Source organism: Nicotiana tomentosiformis, chromosome 1, assembly GCF_000390325.3.
Source record: "Nicotiana tomentosiformis chromosome 1, ASM39032v3, whole genome shotgun sequence".
Taxonomy (NCBI): Eukaryota; Viridiplantae; Streptophyta; class Magnoliopsida; order Solanales; family Solanaceae; genus Nicotiana; species Nicotiana tomentosiformis.
The window spans coordinates 5,637,249-5,650,692 of record NC_090812.1 but is presented as its reverse complement, the minus strand read 5'-3'; the positions used below and the strand labels follow the sequence as shown (position 1 = coordinate 5,650,692).

At 37.2% G+C, this 13,444-nt stretch overlaps 1 protein-coding gene across 2 annotated transcripts; it reads right to left on the bottom strand.

Moving 5' to 3' along the window:
- Nucleotides 1-2: 2 nt before the first annotated feature.
- Nucleotides 3-11,454, bottom strand: LOC104113854 (uncharacterized). Of its 2 annotated transcripts, none has more exons than XM_009624163.4 (10): nt 11,160-11,454; nt 9,642-10,029; nt 8,833-9,033; nt 8,437-8,679; nt 7,854-7,920; nt 7,559-7,753; nt 5,906-5,997; nt 1,623-1,805; nt 1,406-1,542; nt 3-525 (listed from the first exon to the last, which is right to left on the bottom strand). In XM_009624163.4, exons 1-10 carry the CDS (start codon nt 11,294-11,296, stop codon nt 306-308), a joined length of 1,863 nt encoding a protein of 620 aa, XP_009622458.1. In that variant the 5' UTR covers nt 11,297-11,454; the 3' UTR covers nt 3-305. The 2 variants fall into 2 exon arrangements, with proteins under 2 accessions (XP_009622458.1, XP_009622459.1); XM_009624164.4 differs by having other exon boundaries at nt 7,559-7,711.
- Between the last annotated feature and the right edge of the window lie 1,990 nt (nt 11,455-13,444).

The window sequence follows — 13,444 nt, the reverse complement described above, 5'->3', positions numbered from 1 at the left end:
CATAGAAAGAAAAGCCACTAGTTTGATGTACAAAATAGAGTTTAACCAATACACAGTGTGGCGCAAGTTGCTTGCACTTAAAAACATTTAAGGAATGAATTGAACTGAAAACGTTGGAGGGGCATTGTTCAGACTTCAGAAGCATCAGATATGACTAACAGGACAAATATATCAACCTACAGAACCCAAAATCACATTAACAGCCAAACATGAAATAAAAAGAAAAGAGTACAAAATAAAGAAGCCGCCTCATATTCAAATCAAATTTACAGAGCTACCAGAATTGACAAAATCAGTAACCAACTTCAGTTCTCCTGGCTTCTGTTATCGGAAAGCACCATCTCTTTTGAAAAATTGAACTTGCTAGTTGCACCAAAGATATCAGCAAGTTGCAACACATTCCTTTGACAGGCAGCACTTGTTGGCAGGACAGCATCTGGAAGGCAAGGGATGCATTCGGGGAGAAATTCTATCTTGTTGAAGGTTGGAGCGTAGAGTGCCAGCGCCGCCCGACAGAATATGAATCTGCAGTATTCAGAGTGTTTTTTCCGTTCAATGTTTTCGCTATGGACTCTAAGTTATGTTTCCATAAGAAACAGAAAAGCATATAGGGTATAGCTCCTTTGAGAGATATAAATTAGAATACTAGCCTGCCAGGTTTACTCAACCCCCATATGTACCTAGCAAGACTGCGAATTATATGCAGGGAATATGACTACCTCTGTATTTTGGGTCTGCTATATGCTTTTTACCTTTTTACTATCTACACACAAATGCCTATCTGCAAACAGTTTTGTTTCCTTCCTTCTACTGCAAACTTCAGCTTTCTATGCAACTAACCTTCCTGCCCAGAAAATATCTGGTGTTATTTCTGACAATAACACCAGATTTTTTTACATTCCCACACGGACTCTTCAAGTGACCATGTCCTTGTCCACGCTTTTGAGACACATCAGTAAACACTTAATCAAAATAAAAAAGAGTTCACATCAAACTCCCATGCCCACCACCTAACCCCCAAAAAGCCGAAAGAAATACAATTTCAGATCAACTTAACTGATGTTCTGAACCAACACCATTTTGGAACAGAACATTTGATGTATGAGTGATTCATCAGTTTCTCTAAGTGGAGTATTAGATTTTGCCCTTATACATGTTTCAATGTTAAATCAACCACTGCCAACAAGCAGCCTATGGATACACACAAGGCACTTTAACGTATTGCTCTTACATTAAAATCAAGATTTGAAATTGATTTGGAACCTTTATTGGACTGTGATAGCCATCTATGGATTTCTAATCTGAAAACAGATTAAGCTCCCATATCCGAGCAGTTGAGGGTTACTTCAAACTTGATTAATAACATGAGTACTGAAGAAAATGTTGGGGAAGAGTAGCAACCGACCTTAAAATGAGCCGCCGTAAAAATGGATCTCCAAGAGTTTGAGACCAAACAGGATTAAGATTGTCTGATGCTGCCAGTAACAAACCCCACTCATTTAATGATGAAGAAAGAAGTTTCTCAGCCTTCCCATACATATCCTGAAAGCAATCCATACTTGAGCAAACCAAGCACATATAAAAGAACAGATAATATAAAGTTGAGGTTTAAGCTAACACACCATGTCAATGTCAGAAACTGTGAAACCAAGCATCAAAATGAAAGCTTGTAAAGGAACTGTAAGAAAACTGGTGAATGAGCTTCCACTTGGCTGACGAGAAGAATCCATAGCAGATATAGGCAGTGAAATTGTGGGAGAGAGTAGCATGGCAACTGGTTCTCCCTTCTCTGATCCACTTAAGGCCTGTTCACATTCATGCACAAATAATATTATTCATGCGACTGCAATAAATTAAAAGCAAAAAGGTTCATCCCTAAATAATTTAACCAATGATCAACAACAAACTAAAAACCAGGATACTTAGACATTTACGTTAACTTCCCAGGATATCTCACATATGTTTTCTGATAACTTCAGACTTATCTACTTGAAAGCATACAAGAATATCAAGAAACAACGAGATAGCTCCCACTAAGAAAACAGAGTGCGCTGATGAAGTATGTTTTGTAAAAGAAAGCAGGCTGGAAAAAAGAAAAGTGCAACCTAAATATTGTCCTAGCTTGAAATGACAGGAGAAACCTTAATACACCATCAGAGTTTTTGACTGATACTAAATACCATCATCAAAGTTTGTAGACTATATTTCACACATAGATAGGGCGTCTAAAACACCATTCAGCTGACGATTTTGGTTGACTGAAATGTATTAACAACAAAACAATTGACCCCTGGAAAATTAAGTATAAAATACGATAACTACGAAGATTAAGGTATCATAGTTTAAACTCCATGACATTGAGGGACATAATGATAATCGCATAAATCAAGAAACTAAAACTGCAGAAACTTATCCAGTAGCAAATGCAGAATAATACATCATAGTCACTCCTGGATTATATCATATTTCGAAAAGCTTAAGCAGCCCAGTTATCTAAATACAAGTTGTGAGAAGGCACGGGAGAAAAATATATTATTGATGATCTATATGTGTTTTTACAATAGCCCTACTTATAACTATATACAATACATATTCTACTCCTATTCCATGTGGAACTAGGGTACTTTACATAACTATCTAACACTCCCCCTCAAGTCGGTGCATAAAATCATATGTACCGAGCTTGTTACATATATAACTAATACGAGGACCAGTGAGGGACTTGGTGAAAATATCTGCAAGCTGATCATTCGACTTCACAAACTTTGTAGCAATATCTCCTGAGTATCTATCTTTTCTCTGACGAAGTGACAGTCAATCTCAATGTGTTTAGTTCTCTCATGGAACACTGGATTTGATTCAATATGAAAGGCAGCTTGATTATCACATACAAGTTCCATCTTGCTGATCTCACCAAATTTCAACTCCTTGACCAAATGTTTGATCCAAACTAGCTCACATGTTGCCACAACCATTGCTCGATATTCTGCTTCTGCACTAGACCGAGCAACCACATTCTGTTTCTTCCTCTTCCAAAACACCAAATTACCTCCTACTAAAACACAATATCCAGACGTAGAACGTCCATCAGAGGGTGATCCTGCCCAGTCAGCATCTGAGTATCCAACAATTTGCTCATGACCTCGATCTTCAGACAATAATCCTTTGCCTGGAGCTGATTTTATATATCGAAGAATCCGGACAACTGCATCCCAATGACTACCACAGGGAGAATCCATAAATTGACTCAGTACACTCACAGGAAAGGAAATGTCGGGTCTAGTCACTGTGAGTTAATTTAATTTACCAACCAGCCGCCTATATCTTGCAGGATCGCTAAGCGGCTCCCCCTGTCCTGACAGAAGTTTAGAATTTGGATCCATAGGTTTCAACAGGCCTGTAGGCCTGTCATTCCTGTCTCCTCAAGAATTTCTAAGACATACTTCCATTGCGAGATCACAATACCTGAGCTAGACTGAGTAACCTCAATACCCAGAAAATACTTTAATATGCCCAGATCCATTGTCTAAAAGTGATGAAAGAGATGTTGCTTCAACTTAGTAATACCATCATGATCGTTACCGGTAATAACAATATCATCAACATAAACCACCAGATAAATACAGAGATTTGAAGCAGAATGCCAATAAAACACAGAGTGATCAACTTCACTACGAATCATGCCAAACTCTTGAATAACTGTGCTGAACTTACCAAACCAGGCTCGAGGACTCTGCTCGATTATCAAAACGCCGAAGGAAATGGGAGCGAGTATGCTTACCGAACTGACATGACTCACACTCTAGGGTAGATAATTGAGATAAACTAGATACCATTTTCTGAAGTTTTAACAAACTGGATGTCCCAACCGATTATGTAATAAATCTGGTGAATCAGGACGAGTTGTTGAAGGAAGATAAGATCTGAGTCCATGTGACTTTGCAAGGATAAGGTAATAAAGTCCATTTGATTCACGCTCAGTACTAATGATCTGCCCCTACTGCGTTCCTGTATAAAGACAAGGTCATCAAGAAATAAAATCGAGCATTTAAGTGATTTGGCTAAGCGACTAACGACTATGAGATTAAAAGGACTACCGGAAAAATAAAGAACTGAATCTAAAGGTAAGGAAGGAAGTAGACTTGCTTGACCTATTCCAGTTGTCATGGTTTGAGACCTGTTGGCCATAGTGACTGTTGGAAGAGATTAAGAACATGAAATAGTAGTGAAAAGCGCTTTGTTACCAGAAATGTGATCAGATGCACCTAAATCAATGACCCAAGCCTCGGAAGATGAAGATTGGGAGACACAAGTCACGTTATTACCTGTTTGAACAACGGAAGCTATCTCTGAAGATGTATGTGTACAAGCTTTGTACTGAAAGAACTCAATATAATCCGGTAGAGAAACCATCCAACTATTCATAGTATTGGATCCCATTTTGGTACAACCATTTTTTCAAATTCTTGACTAAAAGTTGTATGGTTAACCTTGGAAAACCAAATCATAACACTTAATTTTTTTTTTGGAAAACATTGTTCACTGCGGAATCATTGTTCACTGCCAAAAAATATTGTTCACTGCAAGGAAAATTCAGAAAATTATATGGGTAGACTTGGAAAAAGAAGGCGACCACCACAGAAGAAAACCCAAATTTGGAATATGCCGGAAAATATGCTCACGCCGGCGCGTGAACAAAACTCGACGGAAATTCTGGAGACCTTCCCGGCGCATGTGGGCGCGTGGAACAACTGGGGTGTGGTTGCCGGACTATGGTGGATCTCGTGGTAGTGTTGGTTATCGCACAACACTGCTAGATATGAAGGTTGACGCGGACAACCACTTAAGTCACCGGAAAATTGCACGGCGATTGAGTTCTTTCTTCCCGGATGTCGCTGGAATGACACACAACGATCTTTTCTCACCGATGCTCTGATACCATGTGAGAAGGCGCGGGAGAAAAATATATTATTGATGATCTATATATGTTTTTACAATAGCCCTATTTATAACTGTATATAATACATATTCTACTCCTATTCCATGTGGGACTAGGGTAATTTACATAACTATCTAACACAAGCTACAGTAGTTAACGCATAATGATTCCATTGCAACCAAAGAAAGCTTTCAAAATCTTCTCTCATCAGTCTGCTTATGTCTGTCAAACCATTACTAATAATCCACCTAATACTTTCTTTTAGTGACCGAAATCTGATGTTTCAACTTCGAACGTCAGGGATAATGGACCCTTCCCTCTACTCTTCTCCACTTAACAATCTTGTTGCAACAACCAGGTTTTGAAATCGTGAAGTGCACCGACCATACATCGTACACTATACTAACTTTGCCATTGAACCAAATCCCTGGGAACTCTATGTAGCACATTTAACAACTGTCGATCATTTCTGTCACAAGCTCCGTCTTTGAAGTATGCACCCAAATGGAGCCCCTCCTCTCTTTTATGCAAGAGAGCTGCATATCTGAAAACCAAACACCACCTAACTACCCCAAGGGATCGTAAGGTTTGCTTCTTAAATGAACCAAAATAATGCATTAAGTTTTATTGTAACCCCAAACAAGCTAATGTGATGACATGCAAACTAGTTATTTTGTTAGTTGATGCTGGAAAATCATTGAACTAGGTTAGAGAGTTTTGCCTCTCTCTAGAAATTCTCTTGCAACATGCACAAAACATCAAGAAGAGGCCATCTCAGACCCTAAAAGAGTTCATAAGCTTTAAATATGAAGTTAGATCTGACATTTCAGCAGTTTTAAATACCAAAAAATTTAAGTCCAACCAAACCCTTGTACGTTATTTGTATTTGTGATAGTTTAAAATCTACAACACAAGTATCTTACTGTGTCAGTCCCTATATTATCATGCAATCATCGGGATGCATACCGTGAATGCTTTACTGTTGTCACTGTCCATGACCAGAAAAAGCGGTCTTCTAGTGAATGGCAACAAGTCACATGGATAAATCCCATTCACACCTAAAAAGGAAAATAATATTTCAGGATTAATTTTGTACAGCCAAAAGATGACATATTAATTTCAATTCGGAAAAAGAAATGGTTAAAATAACTTGTGTGATTTGCAGTAGAGATATTGATCGGCATGTGTAGTGCTAAGGGTAAAAACAAAATCCAGCCAGGTGACAGATATGGAGTGTAACAAATTTGCTTCAACTAGTTAGATGAGAAGAATCGATGCTTCCATCAACCTTTGAGTCCACATGTCGTGAAAAAATATCAATAAAGAACTCCAATATTTTAGTATGGTACACTCGACCCCACAAACTTCCCTTCCCAAGAGCCCAACAGTGCCTTTACCCAGTTTGCTCCCTTGGTACTCAAAACCCCAAAAATTATGGTTGGAGGTGGCAGGTCTAACACCAGCTGACCAATGTTATTAAAAGCTATCACCTGATTGCTTAAAGTGAAGAACCAATGCAAAGTGAACCCACGCGCTTTCAGTGGCGAACCCAGGATTTTGTGCAAGCGGGTTCAATCTTAGAAGTATATAAATTTAGTGGTAAAATAGTAGTTGTCAAGTGGGTTCAAATAAAATATTTATGCAAAATTTACACAGCTTTAATCCTAATTTATACATATACATAGTATTATTTTTTTGTGAAGCGGGTTCAGTTGAACCCGCTAGCCACCACTTGGGTCCGCAACTGCGCGCTTTAGAGAAGTGAGAGTTTCATACTATAACGCGCAAAATGGTCCCAAAGAGAAGTAGTTGGTTCTTTGGATCTCAAGTTTGAGGAATCGACTAATATCAACACTATTGTGTATTGGATACTGAAATTAGTTTTATTCCATAACCAGATATTGGAATTATTATTGTTTTGATAATGTATTATTGACATACTAAAATTAATTATTTTAACTGCAATTTGATATTTATAGAGCTAAATTCATTATGTTTGGTGTCCTTTTTTAATTTAACATAAACTGAGCGCTTCAATTTGATGTAGCCTGCATTTCACTTCACGCTTTTCGCTTCAAGTCCCAGTGACCTTGCCACCTTTTTGAGCTTTCTCTTTTAAAGGCACAGCTACTAACATTAACTTCATCGTGAAATCAAGTTGATATTTGACTTGCAATCCTTATTGATGAAAAACCCTCTTATGTTGAAGGTATAGGTGAAGTCAATCCCCTAACGTTATCTCTCATAGTGTTATCCCAAATCTTTGCATCACTTATTCTGGCCTCCAATTATCTTTACATGCAATCTTATTTATTTTAGTCCTTAGTTTCTTTTTAGTTGGTTTTTAGTCAAAATAACCTTATTCAATATCTCCAACAACATATAATATAATCACCTTATTTGCTAATCCTCACCGAACAACTCTACTCACTACTTTATAACTTGAAACGATAAGCTCTGTAGTGTTAGTCACATCACTTTCCTCTGAAAATATTAAGACCTATATATTATTCTACCAGCTGATACATCAACAAGAGAATGAATACAGAATTGTTTTGCGCATCAAAGCTGTTTGTGTTTGGATAATTGAATTTACACAATGGAGAAAGTGTTGAATACCTCCAGTTCCACGAGAACCAATGTATACGCAACTACTCTGCTCACTTAAGCAATCCTCCCTGGTAGAAGTGGTATTTGCAATTTCAATATCAGAGTTCAGCGAAGACGTAGAGGTGGCTTCTAAGTCAACAGCACGAGACATAAAGCTCCTCCCTGCACCATGGGATGGAGAAGAAAAAAAGTTCTGAGAGCTTCCTGTCACGAAATTTAAATTGTTAATAGGATCAGTTTAAGTTGAAAATTCCAGTTTTGAAAGAATAACCCATTCAACATATAAGAGCTTTACACCTACTACCTGCAGCAGATAAATATAGTAAAAGAACTCCATCATGAGATAGCTCCTCGCAGATTGCCGCCAAAACCTGCCAACAAATGGCAAAGTTAATTTAAGGGAGAATAGGTAAAGAGAATGCAATGACGAGGAAAATACAGATATTCCAGGAGCTTCCAAGGGAGGCCATCTTTATAAAAGACACTAAAAGGATATTCAATAACTTCCATCTAACGCAAATAATTTTAGTTGCAATAAAGCTATGAGTGATATTAACAGAGCATATGCTACCAGGAAAGTAAAGCTAATTACCCAAAAAAATAAGCAGCTACTTTTCCCATCTCACATTTGTGCCAAAACAAGTTTCAGGCTTTCATGTTACAACAGCAACTATGTCTCGAGTTCAAGCTTTCACATCCACCATGTTAATACAGATTGTACTAATAAGATATTGAAAATGTAATAAATGATAAATTTTAGTTTCAATGAAACTCAGTGAAGTCATAAGTGTATATTGATCAATGCCAGATGAGAACACAGAATCTACAATTTGCTTTTTCGACAAACATAAATGCTGAACAAATACTAGGAAAATGCAACTACTCACTGCTAAAAAATTTGTAACAGACGGGCGATATAGGATGGTCTTGCGAGGGTTAGGAGGCAGAGTAGGATCAGATATATCTTGTGAATAATTAACACGACTGGGTCCGGGTGCCCCATTCTGGCCAATACCAGTTCCAGCCCCACTTGGAGGAATCCCACCCGTCTGATAAAATGACCCACTAGGTTCCCACTCCAGACATTGTAGCATTCGGAAAGTGTCAAGAGTCAGTTCTGAATATTTAACCTGATCACCGCATTGAAAGAGAAGACGAGCAAACATTAATACAGTTGATCAAAATGAAAATAGGATAATCAAGTTCATGAGTAAGCTGCACAATAAACCCAATCACTTCCAATTGGAATAGAAGGTAGACATGCCGAGGGAAGAAAGACTCACCTCATTGGGATGGTAGCTGCACAATAGTGTATCTCGTAATCTTAGCTTTCTCTTTGCTTCAACAACTTGTGGCAGGCAATCTGGATGAAGATCCAATACGACACTATATCTCAATGGCCTGGTATTCATAAAAGCCGAGTCAGCTTTTAGAAACTTAACTATTTCCTGAACCACCAGCTTCCATTCTTTAAAATCAGTTTCCTGGAAATAAGACCATGTAAACGTCATTCATCTTTGTATAGACCATTTGTTGAATTCTTTCTTAGCCTATCACATCATCAATGAGCAACGAACAAATCAAGTGAGTAGAAGCAGGTCATACCATACAAAGGGCATTCATATTGTACAGCTAACCAAATGAAAATTCCATTAATCGATTGAACATTTGGGAAATTGCCAATTTCATGTTTGATGCAAAAATTTCACTGAATGTGCATTCTACAAGTTATTTGTTCATCAATATGTCCAAGAAATACATCATAAGCTAAAAGTTTGTAGTGATCAATCATCCAATCCCATAAAAGCAGCCACTTACTAAAGCGGGAAACAAATCCTAAATTTTAGACCCTGAACATGCCACATATTTTTGTTACTGGCACAAATTAAGGAATAGAAAAAATGATTTCTATACATGTGTGAGCAGAGGTCTAAATTATAAAAGATAAAATATATATCTGACTCGACATACTACATATGGTGCCTTCTTCCAGTGCTGCTGGCGAATCAAAATATTACATATATTGGAAATATATGCATGTATTACAGGACAAGCATGTGGACATAAAAATTTAAGAATTAGGGTCACTGACCTGGAATGCCCTCTTGCATTCATCAAGCAACATCTTGAGCTGATTAACTAATTGATAAACCATGTCTCGCCGATTCAAAACCAAACAAACTGTCATAAACCGAGCAAGAAATCGAAGTTGCTTGCTAGCAAGACTAACATCCTGAAACATTCCATCTTTAAAATACTCCCTAGTCAACACTGCCTCATAGAAGATATAAGACTCAGACAAATAGTTGGCCTCGCTTGTCCTCATGTACTGTCCAAAATAAAGCTGGCCAATCCGAGATGCAATATCCCCAATCTCCCATCTCTTGAGACCAGCTTCCACCAACTTCTGCCGATTCTCTTGTTGAAACTTCCACAACTGTGTGTATACCTTGAAAACCTTGTAGAAGTATGTATCATATCTAATATTACACAACCAAACCCAAATTAAAGACTGTCAAAAGCCAAAACACTCTTTAAATGAATCAAAGTAGAAGCGCTAAAACTGCACAGCATAAAAAAGGAAAAATCATCTCCACCTAGACCTTGTTGCTATAATGTAAAATGTTTCCCATGTGAAATTATTTTCTGGTGCTTGGTTGCATGCTATTGAAAATGGTTTTCTTTCTTTTATAGATAAGTCATAGAACTATTGAAAACCTTTTCTTAAGAACAATTTTTGTATAACAAATAGTGGAAAACAACTTAAATTGTAAGTAATTTTGCACTGCACTTATGCTCCATATATTTGCTCCAATCAACATGTAAACATTATTTCCTCTTTGCTACTTATAATTATCACTAAAAGCTACCAGCTTCTATTCCACATGTTTATGTCCAAACAAACATGGAAATGGAAAAATGATCAAGTAATACATCGTTCCTTATCAGTGTTGTCAAAAGCGAAAAGCTCTAAAAAGCACTCCAGGTCGATTGGGGCTTTAAGCGCAAAGCACAAAGCGCAACTAAAGTGCAGGCTTTAGAAAAAAAAGGCGCAACTAAGGATTAAAAATAAAAAATGCAATGTAATTGAAGAAAAAAGAAACAAACTCATTCCCAATGTCTTCGTCAACAACTAATAGTCTAATACAACTATTTGCCGATAATATTTGTCGTTTAGCACCAATTGATTCAAGATAGAACTCATAGGCAATGAGGCGCACACCTTAGTGCCTTGCCTACATTGAATCGCATCTTAAGCGAGGCGAGAGCCCTCCCTAAGGCCTAAGCTTTTCTGAGCTTTAGGACTTAAGCGTGCCATCAATGAGCCTTTGGCAACACTGCTCCAAGGAAAAATCATTTTTAAGTCATTCGACATAAGGCCCTAATTATCTTGATGCCAATGCACTAACCTGTCAATAATAACTCCCAAGTTCTCCATTTAGTGTCATTATCTAATATACACAAGGTTCGTTACTAAAACGGGTTATTCCCTCTTTTTTCCTTTCCTTTTTTTTTTGGTTAAATCATTCAATTGAATTATCATCAGAAATATATCAAATAATCATTTAAATCGTGGGAACTTTTGAGAGCAATTGAAAAAGAGTTAGACCTGTTACGTTGGTAGTAGGGCAAATCTCGAATTTTGGAGAACTTCTTATCGGCTTTAGCAACGAGGGTCCAATAAACTTCGCTCACTGGTATGTTAATGTTATTGCTACTGTTGCTGTTTTGCTGATGCTGAGACATTCTTCCAATTTTGTAAATACTTCCCCTTTAGATGATAGTCAATTGAATTAATGAGGAAAACATCGAATATTTGCTGCCATTGATTCTTCCTTCATTATTTCTCTTTACTTTCCCTTTTGGGTGTAAATTAAGCTTCAAATTGATGCTGTTTATTTTCTTTTCCGTTTTACTTTTTACTATTCACTTTAGTACAGGGATTTGCGAATATGATTTTGTTGTTTAACGGGATTGGGCCGCTGATAATAAGGCCGATTCTTGGGGGGCTGAAGTGCATAAATAGCCACTTTAACGCCACACTACAATTCATATAGCTGTTTAATAACTATTTAAAACACAGCCATTTTCTTAATAGGTAGTAGTAAATAATTTTTGGATAATCATATCCCTCTACACAATAACACTGCTGCTGCTGCTTCTTAAACAATACAAGAAAATCGTAGAGGCGATTTTAGGAAAGTTGAGCCTGCAATTTTATTTTTAATCTTTTGGTCCCTCTTTTGCAATTTTCATTCGATAATAATAATAACAGCATATAAGTCTAGATCCAAAAAAAATAAAAAAAAGTCTAGATCCAATATTTGATCTTCTTCATCTTGCCTCTAGCCCTGCAAGGCCTATGTGTCACTGGGATCTAAAATTTTGTTTATTTATATACCCATCGTCTCGTTTTGTTTATTTGGATTTGATTAAGGTGTTATATACACCTCTACTTAAGAATTTAAATCATCATTGAGATTTGTCCCACATCGTCACAAAGACGAGGAATTTACCAAAACTCAGTTAAGGTTTGCCTTACCATCTATTATAATGATGTGAGATTTGCCTAAATTCAATAGAAGGTTTGCTCACTGTCGCCCAAGCTTGCACATGGAGTGAATTCCATATGCACAACTCAATCTACTAGGAAATTGTCCACTTTCGATTCATATGTTGCTTCAGTACATACTGATCAACAATATCAACTTTGACTTTATTCTTTTGGGAGATTAATATGTCTGTACTTCAATCAAAAATCACAAAATGATTAGAAGGATGTTGTTGTTGTTATTATTATTATTATTATTATTATTATTATTATTATTAGCTAAAATATTTTGAACAGTGTTTACCCGAAAAATCGAATATAGTTGAATTTATAAGTAGTTCTAAGAATATGTGATATAGCTATACATAAATCGTACATAGAAGTGAAAATGTTTAGATTCTTGGCTATAGAAATGGGATATAAATTATTGAACTAGAAGAGTGAGTATGTTGAGTAAAACAAGCTTAAGAGATTTATTCTTCAATAAATAGAAGTAGTCTTTTCTTACAATGTGTCAACCTACTTGTGCTTACAAGGATTCCCCCTTTATTGTAGAGAGATCTTACTTTATTTATAATAAAAAATATATAGTGGAGAACCCATGATGAATTGTCTCTTTCTCGATTCCTGTCAAGATTCTCTCCCCTAGTGCGGTTGCAACGACTCCTGTTTGCGAGCTCGGTATTGGGTCGAGCCCTCGGTCTTGAGTTCGAGTTCGACATTCGGGGTGAGTGTCAATCGGTCAGTGCATCTCTGACAACCTTCTCGTTACCTTGCGGTTCGATTTGGTCATGGGCTTGATAATGATACCGAGCTGATTCCTCGATCGGTCTTGGAGCTCGAGGCTTGTTTGTACTATTCTCGGAACTCGTCTCGAGCTCTTACTTCGATCGCTTACTATTCAAACTCGATCAAACGTACGAAAGCCGAAATCTATTTCGACCATATACAGATAGTCCCCTCGTTTCTCAGGAAGAATATGGTGAGAAGCGATATGATTTTCAACGGCTCAATCGGATTATAAGCTGACGTTTTCACTGGGCTCGATCGTGACGTATGTGATAGTTGTCCCGTCGATTTAGTCTTTCAAGGTATTTAATGCACGTCAGACGGTGGTCGGACACCACTGATACTGAACCGTCACGGTATAAACCTATAAATAGCCCTTCCATTTATCATTTACCACTTTTACATCTTCAATCTCCCAAAATTTCTTACTCTTTCTGCCTCTATTTTGCCGCTTGTAGATCCACCTTCATCAGCTTTGGCACTATCAACCTTTTATCTTCCTTTGCTTTTCTTTCTCTCACATCAATGGAAAAAACTTCAAAAACCGTACCTCA

What these genes read in the sequence shown, in the direction of transcription:
- LOC104113854 (XM_009624163.4), bottom strand. Translation starts at nt 11,296, where the DNA reads ATGTCTCAGCATCAGCAAAACAGCAACAGTAGCAATAACATTAACATA. An exon ending in CCCTACTACCAACGTAACAG is followed by an intron (nt 10,030 to 11,159) that starts GTCTAACTCTTT and finishes GTGTAATATTAG; the next exon opens with ATATGATACATACTTCTACA. An exon ending in AATGCAAGAGGGCATTCCAG is followed by an intron (nt 9,034 to 9,641) that starts GTCAGTGACCCT and finishes TCTTATTTCCAG; the next exon opens with GAAACTGATTTTAAAGAATG.